The following is an 18,713-nucleotide window of genomic DNA, read 5'->3' as shown; positions in this document are numbered from 1 at the left end:
GTGATGTCAAAATAATTGTAAGTAATTGTTTTCTGATTGAATTGCACAACTCCACAGATCTGTTTATTGTGTTCTTTCGTCACAAAAATAATAGTAACCCAGTAATTTGTAAGTGTGCATGTTTTGAGAGAAACCTTCATTATAATCTCAAACTGACATAATAGTTTGAAGGACATTTCTTATTATTATTCAAATATTTTTTATTGAGAAGAAGCAATAGTACAGACTGCTTTGGGGTGGAAATCATGCTTCCCTTTTTTCAACATAGAAGACATACATAACAGCCAACAAGAAATAATAAAGAAAAAACATAGCATGACAGGAATAGCATACCTAATCATAGCGGGAAAGAACATACAAAATAGTATGTATATAATACAAATAAATAAATAAACTTAAAGGGTGCAGATGAGCCCAGATTATCCTCCCACCCTTCCCTCCCCAAGCAGTGCCACCCAAGCCATTACAAAACGATTGTTTGTGCAATGCATTTCAGTCGACCGTCCTCCTTATAAATGAAACCATTGGACCCCACATCCTTTCGAATTCCCCCAGTCTATCTTTTAGGATATATCGAATTCTTTCTAAACGCAGAGTATCAGTCAATGCCGTAATCCAAGCTTTGAAACTGGGCACATTCTGTTAAGGCTGTACAAAGGCGTGGAATCAAATGCACAATGCAGAGACAAAGAAAGTATCAAAATAAAGTGTTTTAATGTAAACAGGTAATAACACACTGAATACATAAAGCAACAAAACAAACACTCAATAAACTGTCTGTAATGGCAATTTTATTCTTCCAATGTCCTATATCCTTTGCCATTACAGTGCAGCTAAACACCGCCACCAAGTGTTCAAAATAATATTGCACTATACATATAAATAATGTAAACTGAGACACCAACAACACCCATAAAATGGCTCCTACACACCGGCCCCTAATTGGCTTTAGTATGAAACAAACAAAAAACAATTACCAATAAATAAATAATAATGGAGCTATATAAAATAAAAATTGTGTGTTCTATGTGTTGGTAAGTAATTCTTAAAGAATTTTCAGTTTATTCTCTTCTCCCTTATTTTAAGGGTAACCAGTCTTTGTGGTACTTATGTCTCAGCTTCCTGGCGTAGACATATCTTTGTTATTGGTTATTCGGAGGTTTCTTCAGGTCACTAGTCCACTCCGTGAATGTTTTCAGATTTTTTGCATTTATGATGTTTGGGATCTCAAACCCGACCTCATACTGCTTCCGCTCTCGCTCCATGGTCTGTTTGACGACAGCTTCCCTGACGCCATGGAGACGACCCTGTCGACCTTTGATGCCGTTCATCAGCTCAATCTGCTCAAGTTCAGGTTCAAACCTATCAACGACGTCACAGGCATCCTTTTTGGTGAACGCCGTCTTTTCTGGATCCAAATGTTCCTGAAACCACAACAGCTTCTCACTGATGCAGCTCAGACGTGTTGCTTTGTCCTTATTCTGTCTCTCTTCCTTTTTCAGTCTGATTTCTTTTTGTGCCAGGTAAGTAGCTTTCCGGCTGTACGGGTGACAAACCTTCTCCGGAGCCTTTCCTTTTCCTTTCTGAGGCTTCGGCATTTTGTCTGTTTGAAAACACGTGTGGGTGCTGCTGTTAGAATCTCTGCTGTCGTTGCTTCCTCTTAGGGGACCATAGAAGACCCACCCCAGTAGGGTCTTCATAGCATACGGTCCTTCTCCTTGGCTATTGACCAGCTCCCAAGGTTCCAATACCTTAGGAGAATTTGTCCCGATGAGTAGGTCAATACCAGAGTCAATTTTATGAATTTTGATATCCTTTAAGTAAGGCCATTTTTCAAGATCTTCTTGTACAGGAATATTGTGTTTGTTAACAGGCATCCCAGCTAGCGGGGAACGTTCTCACAACTTTGGCTAACGTTACCTATTGGTTCTAATAAGGTTTTAAAGAAACGTTTTCATCTGATGTTCAAAGAACCTTTTTAGGATGTTTATTTTTTCAAATAATGTTCCTATAAGGTTTAAGGTTAACTAAGACATAACGTTTTAACTGCAACATTCAGAGGATGTTTTGAGGATGTTATTGAGGCCTGAGATGACAGAAAGTGTTTTTATAAAATGTTCCTTTAATGTGATATGTTAACAAAGGTGGAACGTTTTGCCTGCAACATTCTAAGGATGTGTTTTGGACGTTGTTGGGTAACACATTAAAGATGTTCTTTATAAAACGTTCCCTCAATGTTACATGATAACAAAAGAAGAACATTCTCAAAGCAACATTCAGAAAATGTTTTCAGGATGTTATTGAGGCCTGAGATGACAGAAAGTGTTTTATAAAATGTTCCTTTAATGTTACATGATAACAAATGAAGAACATTCTCCAAGCAACATTCTGAAAATGTTTTCAGGATTTTATTGAGGCCTGAGATGACAGAAAGTGTTTTATAAAATGTGAAATGTTTTCAGGATGTTATTCTTTTTTTTATAAAATGTTCCTGTTATGGCAAATATTAACACGGTCATGGTCAGATTTATTTCTAGAGCGCTTTAAAAAACAAACTTGTTGCATTTGTTTGAAAATAATGTTATAAAAAAAATCTGATGTCACCATATTTTCCTTTTGAAAAAAACAAACAAGCACGTAATTCATGATAAGCTGTAAGCAGATATTGCATGTTTGCAGTGGCATGTGTGAGTTCCCAGCTAGAAATGTTTGTTACAATTCGTTGTTCTAGGAATGTTTTCAGCGAGACGTTTTATTTTGGTTCCCAGAATGTTCTTCTGAAAGGTAGGATAACGTTCTTTAAAAACATTCTTGAAATGTTTGGTGATAACCTTCTTAAAATGTTTCTGATAACCTTCTTAAGATGTTTTTGATAACATTGTTAGAACATTATGCCCTACTGTTCTTAAAACGTTTTCAACGGGACGTTTTATTTTGGTTCCCAGAATGTTCTTCTGAAAGGTAGGATAACGTTCTCTAAAAACATTCTTAACATTTTTGGTGATAACTTTCTTAAGATGTATGAGCGCATTGAGACAATGAATAGGACGTATAAAAACGAATTTATGCATGCCAATATTCACTCACATGCACTTATAATCACACTAAGGTATGTAGGCCCACAGTATTCATAATATCATATGTGTAAAATATCCGAAAATAATCACACTTTTTTCTGACTATAAAGGTTGTGTATCGTATGTAGGTTCTAACTGTTAGATAAGCTATCTGGCCGTGTGTGGTTTGTGAGGGCTGCGTATAAACAGTGTCCGCTGTTTATGCATATTGGATAAAAATCGTTATTGCATTACCTACAGGTTCTAATAAGGTTTTAAAGAAACGTTTTCATCTGATGTTCAAAGAACCTTTTTAGGATTTTTATTTTTTCAAGTAATGTTCCTATAAGGTTTAAGGTTAACTAAGACATAACGTTTTAACTGCAACATTCAGAGGATGTTTTGAGGATGTTATTGAGGCCTGAGATGACAGAAAGTTTTTTTATAAAATGTTCCTTTAATGTGATATGTTAACAAAGGTGGAACGTTTTGCCTGCAACATTCTAAGGATGTGTTTTGGACGTTGTTGGGTAACACATTAAAGATGTTCTTTATAAAACATTCCCTCAATGTTACATGATAACCAAAGAAGAACATTTTGAAAGCAACATTTGGATAATGTTTTCAGGATGTTATTCTTTTTTTATAAAACATTCCTGTGATGCGAAATATTAACACAGTCATGGTCAACGTCAGATTTATTTGTAGTGCGCTTTAAAATACAAACTTGTTGCATTTGTTTGAAAAGGATGTTTAAAAAAAATCTGATGTCACCACATTTTCCTTTTAAAAAAAGCATGTAATTCATGATATTGCATGTTTGCGTAGGCATGTCTGAGTTCCCAGCTAGACATTGTTGGTTCTAAAAACATTCTGAGAATGTTACCATTCATTGTTCTAGGGATGGTTTCATCGAGAAGTTTTATTTTGGTTCCTAGAATGTACTTCTGAAAGGTAGGACAACGTTCTCTAAAAACATTCTTAAAATGTTTGGTGATAACATTGTTCGAACATTATACCCCAAATGTTTTTGTTGTTTATGCACATATCTCTATTGTCATATGGATCGAATAACACTTAGAAAACCAAAGACAGACATAGAAGAACGGACCGACTATCACTGCCCGTCCCTTAAACCCCTGTTAGTGTTTGTATGTGTTTGTTTCTACTGTGTGTCTCCCCCCCCCCACTGCCTGCTGGTCTGCTCTACACGGCTGGGAGCAATCTCCAATCAACCACACCTGCAACCTGCTCATCAGCCACACTATGAAAGCCTGCAGCCTGCACTCATTCCCTGCCGGATTGTTGCCGTGAATGGTTTGTTGCGTGCCGCTCTAGCTTTTTGCAAGCATATTTATTCTTTGACAACTTTGCCTGCTTTTGCCTCACACTCATTTTTGTGTCTCTCCCAGGAGGAATACAAGGCCTTCCACACTCCCAAGACCAGCCAGGCCTCTCCACCCTGGAACAACTGTTTCCCACTGCTGCCATAACCAACCTCCACTCCCAGCTCCCCTTTTCTAATAAACAAATGTTACTTTCACCAGCTGATTCCGAGTCATCCTTTTACATGTGTTAATAGTCAAATTCCAATAGTTACAGTGGTCAGTCCAGTTACCCAGGAATTTTGAGTTGAACAATTACAGGAATATTATGTCTTTATGCAGTGTGAGAAAACGTTTTTAGAGAGTACTTGTCCATGGACAAGTGAGTTTGGCAATTTACTTGTCCGAATACATTGTTCACTTGCCCAGAATGGACAAAAATTGGGGCCACTGGAATCTTCTTCTTCGCCAACGTATTTTACATTTTCCCACGTTTTTTACGACACCGCTAACGTAAGTGAGCGGTAAGATTTTACTGCACCACACATAGGGTTGGGTATAGTTTGGATTTGAACGATTCCGGTTCTGCTTTTCGATTCCGGTTATTTTCGGTTCTCGATTCCGGTTCTTTGAGAGGGTAAAAATAAGTCCCATGACAAACTGGGAGAAAAATATATTTATGAAAACTTTAAGTCAAATCTGTATTCCTATTTACAAATCACTTCATACTGTTTAATTTCTTACGGTTATTGAATACAATTATATAAAAATAATCTCTGCATTGTTTAGTTAGTTCTATGTGGTGCAGTTTTAGAATGTACAATTGGCCCAGTCTCCTCTGATGTTACACTGCAACCTGCCTGTGAGACAGAGTCCAACCACACATGTCCAACACATAGGCCTAATAATAATAATAATAATAATAATAATACTGTAGTGCCGAGAGATAGGAGTCGGAGGCGGTGCATCGAAGGTGCAAATGGTTACTTTAATGAGCAACAGAAATAGACATGATGTTGTCGGGTCGCAGCCTGGGAAGAGAAGAGGAAGAAGCCAGGAGTCCACACAATAAATACAATCGGCAACACATATGTCCGTGCGGAAACAATACCCCCCCACCTGTAGTTCCATGAGTGAATTATGTACATGAGTAAATTAGTGATCACTACAATACATTATATTTATAGCCTATAGGCCTAGCGCTTTTCTACAACTCAAAGACGCTTGCATGTTTACACATGTCCTGCAATACACATGCTGCAGCTGCCCAGCTGCTCACTGTTTGTAAAAGTAAATAAATAGTATTTTCATTTCAATAATGTATTTTCTATACCCTGCTTCATAAACAATACTGACATCCCTGTGCTCCTCCGAGTCTGGGGGTCGGGGGATGTGAGGACAGCGCGAGGACACAGACAGGGAGGCTGCTTTACTTCATAAAGGAAATGGCGTCAATATTAACAATGTAGGAGCTAAAACACTTAATAACCTTCATTACGTGTTAGAGAAAGAACATAAGAAAGTTTGACAAAGATTATGCTGTTAAACGGGCAGCGGGTCCACTGTGTGTAGAAAGAGAGAGGGAGAGAGAGAGACGCTGAGCTGCACCGTGCAGCAATCAGATGATCCGGAGCAGAGAGAGAGAGAGCTGTATTTATTTTTTGTCAAATGTCATGTTCTTATATGTTGTATGTCAGGGACTACGGATGGAAATGAGCTCAAAGCCGGCATATTTACACTTGAAGCATTATTTGTCTTAAGTGTTCATTAATGTGCATTGTCCCTATTCAAATAAACGATTAAATGAAAATATTACCCCGTTTTACTGGTTCATTGATCGCGTTCACTTTCCATGTGCAAAAAGTTAAATCCTCTCCTTTCCCTATATCACCACTTATTTTATCTGTTGTCACAGCCATAAGGCAAAAAAGGGTCCCCTAGATTGTGTCTTTTGATGCAATCTCCACATCTCCCTCCAGTGATATAACCGCAGTGGCACTGCTCCCCACCCGAACCCAGCCTCAAATCTGCCCCCGTAAAAATGAAAAATAAATAGGAAATAAAAAAGAAGTGAAAATACAAACCAAAACAGAAACATATCACATCCTACGACGCTGGTTCTCTTTTTAGCGGGCTACAGTAGATCTCCATAGTAACTTATGCTGAGCGGCTAACCTCCTCCGGAGCAGTTTAGGTTGCAGGCTAAGAGATCAACTCAGTGAAAGCACCGCCTGCTGACCAATCAGAGCTCAGTGTGCGCAGTTTAAAGCTATCAAGTCATATTACAGGATAGAGGAAATACAGAAAAACTGCCGTTGCAGGAAAGACGGCCGGCCAAAATCAACTGACTGTGTGAACGTGAAAATTAATAGAATATCACCTCCCATCTTCAGAGCAATCTGACTATTATAACATTAGCGTTAAGAAAGCTTACTTAAATATCTGCCACAACATAAGTAACCAGATCAAAGTAACATTACGTACAGTCCGCGGCACTGTGAGTGCAGACGTAGATGTGTCCCATTATCATTCATATCATATCACATCATAATGTATCATATATTTCCTTATCTGAGTCAGCTTCTTGAGCCGTATCTGGCCGTGCAACACTCACAGTGTCACATACTGTATGCAGAAGTATTATTTTAAGCAACACATTAAGTTGACGAAACACTCGAGTCAAATGTAATTAAAGTCAGATCCACTCGTGTCTTAGACGGGGCAGCAGTGATTTCATAAACCTGTTAATGTACGCATTCAAACACTTTCTCTGTTACCAGCTGTATTCACCTTGCAGGTGCAGCTATGTGGCTTTTATCCTGGATAAAGTGTTTAAGTCATGGATGTTTAAAGTTTAACTTCTTCATATTTGACTAATATTAAAGTTCACTTTTCATTCAGGAAGTATGACGCTGCGCTGTCAGTGCGCTTGTCCATGTTTGTGATTGGTCGAATGCTCCAAACCCCACCCCTTTCATGTGAACGCGCACCTAACTAGATAGGACACGGCTGGCTTGAGTGATCCACTTGATAACCAGCGTCGTAGGACCGCTTAGCGAGAGCGCGTATGTTTTGGATTAGGCCAACCGGCTAACTCAAACATATCCAGGTTATGTTGAACCGGCTTCGTAGTACAGGCCTCTGGTGTTCAGATAAGCTCAGCACTTTATGGGACTGAGCCTTGCCCCAGTATAAAACGAAAAAAATCATTAAGAAATAGGCTATTCAGATTGATTGTACTTTTTTCTTTGTTAAGTCACTATAGGAGTGTATAATTGTGTAATCATCTAATATAATGAGACTGAGGGCTCAGGGAGAAACAACAACAACACTAACAACAACAACAAAAACAGAGGTATATTTAACATGGTTTCCACCTAGTGCAAGCCTCCTCATATTTATCAGATCAGTAAGAGCAGTATTAGGCAAGTATAGACCTAGGCCCACGAACAGAAGAGGGCAGAACTTTGGTTAATAATAAAACCCCTGAGTACATGTATTGAAAACCTGTATAAACAACACCCGTTAACAAGAGCCACACATTTAGTTCACTTATACGAAACTCACGTTAGGACTTATTTTCGGTCAGTCTCTGGAAAATCAAAGTTTAAAGTCTTTTAATTTTGCACTCATTTTACTCCTCATCTGCAGACCCAAAAAGACGTTCCGCGTATTGCAGAGCCTCCTCCGGATCCGTAAAGAACCTCTCTGAGCCATTGTGGGACACTCGTAGCTTGGCTGGATATAGTAGCCCGAATCTGACTCCAGGCTTGTCGCGTAGTATCTTCCTGGTTGGGGTGAACGCAGCTCGGCGTTTAACGACTTCAGTCGGGAGGTCCCTGAAGATCTGTATCCGCTGACCCTGGAATGTCAGATCTCTGGTAGACATCACCTTCTTCATGATGTCTTCAAAAGCATGACAGTAGTGTACCCTAGCAATCAGGTGTCTCGGCGGTTCGTTGTCCCCAGCGCGTCTCCGTAGGGCTCTATGGGCTCTGTCTATTTCGGGTGCTTTTTCCAAGCCTAGCGTCTCCTTCAGCAATTCTGCCACAAAAAGCCTTGTTCTCTGTCCATTTTCTTTCCGTTCTTTTCCTCCGGCCACTCTCAGGTTCTGCCTCTTCGAACGGCCTTCCAAGTCGAGGCAGGAGAGAGTTTCCACTTGCCCACAAAGTGTCTTTACCTTACTTTCCAGCTCCTGCACTATATCTGATGAGCCGTTAGCCGCTTCGGTTAGCTCCTTTAACGTTTGGTTTTGTGAGTCTATCTGGGATGTTAGTGTTGTTATCGCTGCGTCATTTTCGGCTTTTAGAGCCGTTATCTCTCCTCTCAGTGTAGTAGTTACCTCTGAAATCTCAGTCTCTATTTTACGGCAAATCTCCGACTTGACTAGCGTCAGCTCTGCATGGAGTGCTGCTATAGCCCCCAGTATGCTACTGTCGTCTGTTGCACCTCCAGCCTCTATGACACGGACCAACAATGACATACGTTTTTTTTCCATAATGATACAGTTATATTTCAAACGAACATTCAAGAAAATCAATTTACCATTTATATCCAGACATCTCAGCATGTTCTGCAGGAAACCAACGTGTGAACAGTTGCACTCAGTGTTTCTTTAGAAGTCCATACGTTGGTACCACTTGCTGATATGGCAATCTAATAGACCGTAATAAATATATTATGCACTTCACCTTTTCTATCATTGATAAGAACAACTGATGAAGAATTAGCATATAATTAACACTTTTTAAAGCCATCAGTGAGTTTAAACTCAATGACAAGGTCGGTTGTTTGCTAATTCTGGGCGTGTAATTCTTGTTTTTTTGGTTTTCAGGGGGGGCAACAGTAGAAAATTACCATTTATTGCACCACTACAAAGCGTGAAATCTAGGGCTGTCCCGAATACCATTTTTCTGGTGGGGGGGGGGGGGGGGGGGGGCGTAGTCAGCAGCGAACCGCTTCAACACGTGTATTTCGGTTTATTCGCGGCATTCATTTTGTTATTCTACAGCAGGGGTCACCAACCTTTTTTAGGGTGAGGGCTACTTTTAAAAAATAAAACAAATCGGGGGCTACTTTTACTCCTCTTTTCTTTCTTTTTTTTGCAGTGTATATATTTAGCACATTTTAACATTATGATATGCTGACCTTTAACCTTTGTGTGCTGTTTGGGTCTGTGGGACCCGTTTTCAGTGTTTATGTATGCAATTTAATTATTTTAACCTGCTTTATTTGGGGGTGGACGGGCCTCACCTCCTCTAGGGGGGTCCACACCTCCTCCAGGGGGGACCTCACCTCCTCTAGGTGGGTCCTAACCTCCTCCAGGGGGGTCCTCACCTCCTCCAGGGGGGACCTCACATCCTCTAGGGGGGTCGGGGGGCATGCACCCCCGGGAAGATTATTTTTAATGTTGAAATGAAATGCATCAATCTGGTGAATGTATGGATACAGCTCTCAACACTCAGATGAAAGGGAGCTGTATACTTTTCAATAATCCAAACATCTTTAGAATATGATCACAACCAATAACAAGTCATTTAAACTGGTTTATTCTTATCTTATGTTAGTTTCTTTCTTTTTATTTATGCTTATTTTACTAATCACTCTCCTTTCAAACTGTTTTTTGTTTTTTTTACTGTCCTATACACATTGGAATGATTTCTTACTTTATCTATATTAAATAGAAAAAGGTATGCTCTCTCTCTCTCTCTCTCTCTCTCTCTCTCTCTCTCTCTCTCTCTCTCTCTCTCTCTCTCTCTCTCTCTCTCTCTCTCTCTCTCTCTCTCTCTCTCTCCTCTCTCTCTCTCTCTCTCTCTCCCTCTGTCTCGCTCGCTCACAGAGGCTGTGTGCTCCTCCGTGGCGATGACGGCTTGCGTTAAAAAAATAAAATAAACATATTTGTAAAGTGGGGGGGACACAAACGGGATTTCGAAAAGAGCGGGGGACATTTCCCCCCTGTCCCAGGTGGAAATTACGCCATGCGTGTGTGTGCGTCAAGTGGAATAAATATATATGCAAGTTGCAACACACAGAGTAAAACTCTGCCCTATGTGGCACCTCCCCGCTGATTTTCCTTCTGGCAGAATCTACACAACACATCAGCCCCATTGAACAGCCTATCATGCCAGCCTATACAACACATGTGGCCCACATTGCTTTTCTTCCTGACTGCAACGCTTGTCCCGCAAATCAAGCAAGAACGTGATTGGTCGATATTCATTGTAGGGGTGGGGGGAGGAGGGGTGTTAGATAGATATAGAGTTGTAGTAAGTAGATAGAGTTCGCTATGATTTAGGTTTCGTTTATGCATAGGGTAGATTCTTTTAATTACATTTCCTTTTTTGTTTTGTGTATTTTATACATTTTGGATTTGCTTGGCGAGCTATTTTTAGAACATGCCCCGCGGGCGACTCACGTTGCCCCTGCGGGCGACCAAGTGCCCGCGGGCACCGTGTTGGCTACCCCTGTTCTACAGTATTGTTGTTTTATAGTTATTTGTTAATGTATACAACCCAATTTGTGTTCTTTGAAATTGAAAAGGATATTGCATTGTGTTTGTTACTTTCGTTGCAGTTGTATATGTCTTAAGTGTAATTTGACCCTCCACACGGAGACGATTTCAGTTGTATCCGTTAAAGTTCTTTATCGTATAGACCAGGGGTTTTCAAAGTGTGGGAAGGTGAGCCTCCCCTCAGAGCAGTGTTAATTTCGTCAACGAAAACTATAACGAACATTTTTCGTCAACGACCTTTTTTACATGACTAAGACGAGACGATGACGAGCTAAAAATAGATTCTTGATAACGAAAACTATGATGAAATGTATATTTAGTTTTCGTTGACGAGACGAGATGGGACTAAGGTGTTAATGGTGGACTATCGGACATTCAAAATGCAGGGTATTTCCCCCCAATCTTGTCTGTCAAAATGCATTTTACATTTCTAACTTGCAATATCATTATTTCCGCTCTCTTCACTCCAGAAGAGCAATCTCCCTGTGTCTCCCTGTGTGCGGGGGGCGGGGCCTAACTCTCTCTCTGTGTGCGGGGGGCGGGGCCTAACAGACACGCTGCAGCGGCACCAACATAAGGCTTGTTTGAGACAAGCGAGACCTGCGCAGACCTGCGCAATTGCGATCAACGTCTTGCTAGTGCGTTGCATGATGGTTAGTCATTTTGTCCGACTTGCTCTGGAGGCTCGCCTACATGAGACGTTGAAATATCGCGGGACAAAGACGCCCGCAGACTTGAGAGCGAGGCGCGGCGAGGCGGCGCAGTTTCTCTCCACGGGCTGCGGAAGCGAAATGCTTGATGGGAAACGACTTGCTGGTATCTCGAGCTGAGCGCTCATTGGTGGGTTTTACCCCGTGCTGGGGATGAAACTCTCCATTGGCTCGGCAAAAGTGTGTTGTTGTTTTGTGTCAGTTTTACGTCGCCACTTCCATTCACATTTTTCATCATTGTTCCACAATGTTTATCATCATTAAATTAATATCTATATATTTGTATACTATACTTGCACTGCTTACCGTTGTCATACTTTATATATCTTAGCATATTCATACAACACACTGTTCATACTAGGCTAGGCTACTGTGCAGTGGCGACTGGTCATTAGGGGCAGGTGGGGCACAGCCCCACCTAGTGTCAGCAGAAAGTATTACACATAATGATTACAAAAAATGGAAAGAGATGCAAAAAAAGAAATTAAAAAATATATAAAATATATTTTAAGGTCATGTTTAATCATCTGATTCGTCTGTACATTGCTGTTTTAGTCTGTGTTCTTCTAATTAGTGTCTACAGTGCCGTTTTGAGCCATGTGGGACAAAACCTGATCATGCCCCACCCTTTCACTGTCAAAGTGAACGGTGACTGTAAAAACTACACTGCGCATGCTCAGAGTATTTTTCAATGTAATGTGTGTGGCAAAAAAAAAAACACCATAGGGGCACAGAGCTGCCATCCCCACCATACGTCATCTCACATCATTCAGAGCTGATTGGCTGTAAGTACGTGTGCCGCGAAAAGTGTGGTGTGTGAAGAGCATGGATGTATAGTAAGAGGAGACGAGAGCTGCAGTGACGCGTCCTAAAACCAGGAAGTAAGCTGCAAAAAAGCAATCCTAGCCTCGTCTCAATACCCCTCCTCGACTCCTCCTTTCCCTCACTCGCGTCCCTTCCTTGCGTCTTAGCTCCGCCTCCGTAAGATGCGAGCGAGAGACACGAGGAGGTGACGCGAGGACAGAGGAGTCCTCAGGTATTAATTGGGATGTCTTCGTTCACTCAAACGTCACTCTTAAACGACGTCTGTTAATGATGACATGTGCACAGCTGTATCCCCTCTCATTGGGTTTAACTGAATAACCCTTTAGAACCGGCCCATTTATTGTTAAATATGTATTTAAATGATGAATCTGTCTCTTTTTAGTCAAGGAATTCAATGTATGATGGTTGGTCCTGTTTTTGTGTTCCGTTTTGGTGTAAAATGTACATTTCAATAAAATTATAATTATAATAATGTGAAAGCCTTTACTCTGAACATGTGTGTCCTGTAGATCCCCACATTCACCACAAACCCACATTCAGGACTATGAATTTTAAATAATTTAACTCCTGAATATCTTAACACAAAACAAAACAAATAATTTTTATTTATCAAGATCTAGCCATTTATGAAATAGCTTTCTTAATAGCTATGTTTTAGTGACGTTCAAGATCATTAAACATGACTTCAATTGTTAGTATAACCTTAAGAAATGAATTGCACATAATAATTCCCACGGAGCTGTGAGCACTTATACATTTATGTGACGCTTTTCCACTCATTCTTCCAGTTCTCCGTTTTCCTGTGTTGAAATCGACCAGCTGTGAAGGTGGGGGCGGGGCTTTTATACGCGAGTAGTGAAAACACTTCCGCGTAGTCTGCTCTCGTGTATCCTCCCTTTCGTCTCCTCCCGCACCCCTCCTCCCTCACCCCTCCTCGACTCCTCCGTGTGCATTTCAGCTATTGGGACGTCCTTCAAAATGGCGTGGCTTGATCGATTTCCGGGTCAAGTCCCGGAGGAGGGGAAGAGAGGAGTCGAGGAGGGGTATTGGGATGAGGCTGAGGTTTCTCTATAGGATTTTAGAAAATAGCTTGAAATAAGATCTGTGGGAAACGTACCTGTTAGATAAATGCACGTTTTGTTCAGCCGGATAATATCCACATGTCTACCCTACTTTTATAATTTTCGAATCATAAATCTATCGATTAGATTTATGATAGACTTTTGAAACTACAAGAAGATAAGGAGGACTTTTACAAAAAAGTTATAGAATTTTTTGTCCAGAAGGATAGTCAAATGGACTTCATCTTCAAGTCAAGGTAAGACCGCAATTTTTTGAAAATGGGATCTTACTTAGAGAGAACAATTCAATATTTAAATGATCAAATTACATTTTTTGGGTATCCTTTTGTTGAACTGTCTGTTTAAAATTAATCGAAGCATCAGACAAAAAAAGCTTTTGAAAATAATATTATATTTTGGTTTAGGTCAAAATATAAGATTTGTAAACCTGAAGAGTCAGTGCCAGTGCCTCACCAGCCATGAACCTCACTGCACGTCACTGCAGAAGCTTATATATAGACATCTAAGTTTTTTGTGCCCCACCACTTTTGTACATATAAAAACGCCACTGAATAGAGTCAAGCTTAAATATAGAGTGCAGTTGGGATAAAGGTCTTATACCGATCGACTATACAGTTGAATGTAAATGAGTGGAAATAGGTTCCAACATTCCTCTACACAATTTAAGACTTGTAGACTGAAAGCAGACCATCAGAGAAAGTGTCGTCTCAGATAAATGTACTGTGCTATACTGTACTGTGTTGAATTGAATCATCATATGCATTGGGCAGATAAGACTCTTTGAGTTCAGATGAATTCAGATAAATACATGATTTCAAAAGAACAATTTCATTTAATTGAATTTCAAACCTTGCAGGTGTATCCCATTGAGATCATTGATCTCTTTTTCAAGGGAGACCTGCTCAAGTAGGTTCCACATGAAACATTAATTGATTTCAATGGATTCCTGAAAGTTTGTCAATGATTCTAAAGATAAGGAGATACGTTACACTTCTTACAATATTTTGCAAACAAACCGGCTTTGGGTCAAGTTATTTAAGCTGACCCCACACAACCATTTCCAACAAAATCCTGACTTCTCTTAATGTTTTAAAACTATGTAAAAGGCAAACTCTTGGGTACAACTAAAATCCTTTATTGAACAGAATAAAACATTTTACAGATTTTTAAGTATAATTTCACAAGTTTATGTATACCAAATTAAAAGCATGTTAATGTATGTAGGCATTTATTTAGAAATGTTATCTTACTCAATTTGGCATGTGAGTGAAGTTGTGTGTATAGGTTCTATGATTTATTTTGTCAAAAAATCATGCTTAACTAATACTTAACCAGCTAATGGATATAGGAAAATATAATACATCTGATCTCCTGTTGCTGCAGGAAAATATTTGCAATATTGTGTTGCATAACGTTATGCACTTAATAGACAGGTTATGAATGTCATAATGACCATGTCGTTAAATTATCTAAGTTCAAGTAGATAAAAAGCTTGTCAGTGTAGTGATAAATCAAAACTGTATCAGGCAAGTATTGTGAAACAGTAGATTGTTAGTTAATTAGTTAAAAGATCTTCATGCTAAGTGAAAATAATACTAGCAAACCTAGCATGTGTAATTTACCTGTTACATTAGCAATCGGTTATTTTTTATCTTAAAGTCCTACAAAGCTACTAAATGTGTGAGTATACACATGAGTACGTGCATGTATAAATGTGTGAAATGATCTCTGTGGGTGATGATGGGAGTGAATGGCTTTAAAACTAAAAAGTATATATTGATTTATTTCATGTCAAACTAGTTTTAAGTTTTGAGTCAGAAATGTGGTCTGATTTAGTTTTTTTGGCAGCGAACGTGGACTTAAGACTGTTTTGTGACCCTGAGGTGGAATAGGAGCAAATCAGCGAGGCACAGCTAGCATCCTGAACTGCTGGGGGGAATTGGTGAAACCCAGCACACCGTCCAAGCTGGGCATCTCTCCAGGAACAGGGGAGATGGTGAAGTGCTGGAGGAGAACAGTGAACATAAGGAACAGCTCCATTCTGGCCAGGTGCTCCCCTAAACACACACGTTTACCTGTCGGGAAACAATAGGCAACAGATTTTAAACTCTAATCTTGATAGCAGGAAATATGTTGGTAGCAATTTGTCTGTAAGCTAGTAGAGGAATATCAAGCAAACCTGCTGAAAACGGTAAGAAGGCGTCTCTTCTGCGAAATTTCCCCTCCGAATCCAAGAAATGCTCCGGATTGAAGGTATCCGGAGTTTCCCACTCATTCTTATCAAACAGCACAGTCGCAAGGATTGTAGTAATAGTTGTTCCCTGGATAAATAAGCATGAAATGTCACGTTGTGTAAAAATAATGGACAAAACTCAACCTATAATATATGGGCGAGTCTGGTAAATAGTTCTTTACTTTGGGTATTGAGTATCCTCCCAGTGTAGCGTCTTTACTGGCCATTTTTGGGAATCCAAGGGGAATGATATTTCCCATCCTTTGAACACTCATGGATGACAGCTTCAGTGTAAGGCATGTTGGGCTTGTCGGCCATGGTGGGCTGTCGAGACTGTCCGATCACTGAGTCTATCTCTGTACTTTCTCTGAGTGAGGAGGCAGTCATTGGACATTATAACCTTAAACAGCACAAAAAAACTCTGTAATCTCTGTGAGAATACCCTAATGCCTATGTGATTCAGACAGATACTAACCCTGTATCTCTGGGTAGTGCATCATGTACATCAGGGCCCAGCGTAAAGTGGTGGCTGATGTTTCTGTACCGGCCTCTATCAGGTCCAGTGTGCAAATCAGCAGGCTTTCAATGTTGAAGCCAGCCTGGGGATCCTCCTTTTTCTGGCAAAGTGTCAACAACATTACATTGATGTTATTACACGGCTTGTGAATACTCAAATCTGAATACTAAAGAACGCTCTAAACTAAGGATGCTGTGCAGTCCTATCAATCCTCAGAAAGAAGTCTGGCCAATTTAATTTCAGCTGTTGCCAAAAAACAGATTTGTCTTCTATCTGATACTCTATCAGAAAACATCATGGAATACTTTTTTATATTCATGTTTATGTAATACTGTATCAGACTATACTAAATATGTGCAAATATCTTACCTTCTCCATCTCTCCCAGGTAAACATCGATAAAATCACGAGGGTCCTCTGGGTTCCACTCTTCCTGGTGCTTCACTACTTCTGATCTCAGGAAAGCCAAGATCTCCGAGTAGTTCTTTAACACAGTCTGGTGAGGTCCTGGCAGGTACTTCAGCACACCAGGGAAGGCATCATACAGCTGTTGATGGGACAAACTCTCAGATTAGTTATAGGTCTACAGCACAGTTTAGTTAAAGTAGATGAGAAATTACCTGAGTCTGAGGTAAGCCAGCTAACCTAATAGCCTCATTGTCCAAGTCCAGAATCCTGCGGAAGCTTTGATCGCTGTACTCAAAGCGATGTCCGAAGAGCACAGACGAGATGATGTTACACACTCCATTCGTTATGATGTTATGGGGGTTAAATGGCCTTCCTGGGAATATGTTGAATTAAAGTAATGATATATCATGTTAGGATATAAAATCACTCCACATAGCAATCTCTACTTGCCTTGTTCCTCTTTGAAAGCTTCACAGATGTAGGTGTTTTCCACCTCAATGTATTTTTCCAGGGACTTCTGGCCCTCTCCAAAGTAACGCAGGTGAGTGTTGGCAAACTTCCTTTGCTTTTTCCACAAGTACCCATTGCTCAAAGCTATACCTGTGGGACAGTTGTAGCAAATTAACAAAGCAAACAGGCAATTCACTGCCTTTACAGATTTTAGATATCACTTCTGAGCACCTTTCTTGAAAAGAAACACTTTCTTTCACTCCCTAATCTGGTGTTGTGCAGTGTTGTTGTTGCACAGAGGGGAGAGTCTATTCTGCATGGACCACAGACTTTGTCCCATGTGAGTTGACTTACTGGGCTATGACTTTTGGTTAAATCTATCGATACTGCGTAAAGAGATTAAGTTCTGCCCTGGAGAAGGCAAACCACTACTGCAATACTTTTGCACCATTAAATATTCAGGCTTTCTCACTCTCGTTCAGGTATACTCACCAATCCCCTTAAAGACAGCATGGAAAAGAGGAATAATAGGTCTATCAATAAAGCTGTCCAGCTGGATAACAAGAGCCTCTTTGACCATCTTGTACCCAGAAACAAACACCATCCTCTGGCTGCCTATCCTCAAGCTGAACACTGGACCATACTCCTGAGAGAGCTGCATTCAAAAACAAAAGCATTTTTTTAGTTGCAAGCTTTTATTGTTTATTTATTGTTATTTCCAGCCTATAGTGTTGCAAAGGCTTATTTATGAAAGACACATTGCCTGTATGATATTAAAGATCAACTTGTGTCCTCTAATCTGTTCACCTTACCTTCTCCATTGCTTTGAAGTCAAGTCCTATCAAGACATTTCCTAGAAAAGTCGCAGCCCAGGGTCCAGGGGGAAAGCTGTTTGGTCTCCAGTTTCTGATCACATCTGTCAGGAGTAACACTATAAAACTGATCAACAGCCAACTAGTGAAGTCCATACACTCAAAAAGGGCTTGAAAAATCATGATGAAAATGTTTAAAAGGACCCTCTGTAAACTCAGTTTGCTCCTGCAGGCATGGTCCGTCTCATGTTATTTGGCTGCGGGTTGTACGAGGCAGAGGCGGAAAAATTCCCAACAAGGAAATGTTACGTAACACTGAGTGTCTCTCTGGACATCTTCCAGCAGGAGGATTGTATTTGTTTGCACCGTGTGTTGTGGACAAAAGGGGGACTTTTAACCTGTTAAGCCTGAGGAATAGTTTTGGCGAAAACTAAAAAGTACCATGGGGTACAGGAATTTGTTTTGGTTTCAAGACCCTGTTTCGCGGAGGATACCATCATTTGCGTTGCTCTTGAGATTGCCATCATATTACACATGGTATTATGACAGAATTACTCATGAGCAACACAAACGTAAATTCATAAAGTGCAAAACCTTCACTGTCCTGCAGTAACCTTATACTGAGATTGGATGTTCATAGTGTAAATACTGTGTATATAGTGTATTCATACCCCTCACTGTTTATTCATCATTCAATTCATTCTATATTTTATTCTGTAGATTGTGTACATTAATTTTCACTTTACTGCTTTATGCACTCCTGGTTAGAAGCTAAACTGCATTTC

At 40.1% G+C, this 18,713-nt stretch overlaps 1 protein-coding gene and 1 pseudogene across 1 annotated transcript; both read right to left on the bottom strand.

Moving 5' to 3' along the window:
- Positions 1–1,142: 1,142 nt before the first annotated feature.
- On the bottom strand, positions 1,143–1,598 carry LOC117473996 (translation machinery-associated protein 16-like). Its single transcript, XM_034119984.1, has one exon. It carries the CDS (start codon positions 1,596–1,598, stop codon positions 1,143–1,145), a length of 456 nt encoding a protein of 151 aa, XP_033975875.1.
- A 13,030-nt stretch (positions 1,599–14,628) lies between these two features.
- Positions 14,629–18,502, bottom strand: LOC117473945 (annotated as a pseudogene).
- Positions 18,503–18,713: the final 211 nt, after the last annotated feature.

The sequence above is a fragment of the Trematomus bernacchii genome, unplaced genomic scaffold, assembly GCF_902827165.1.
Source record: "Trematomus bernacchii unplaced genomic scaffold, fTreBer1.1, whole genome shotgun sequence".
Taxonomy (NCBI): Eukaryota; Metazoa; Chordata; class Actinopteri; order Perciformes; family Nototheniidae; genus Trematomus; species Trematomus bernacchii.
Note: the sequence above shows the minus strand (reverse complement) of the source record. Positions and strands in the feature narration are given on the sequence as shown.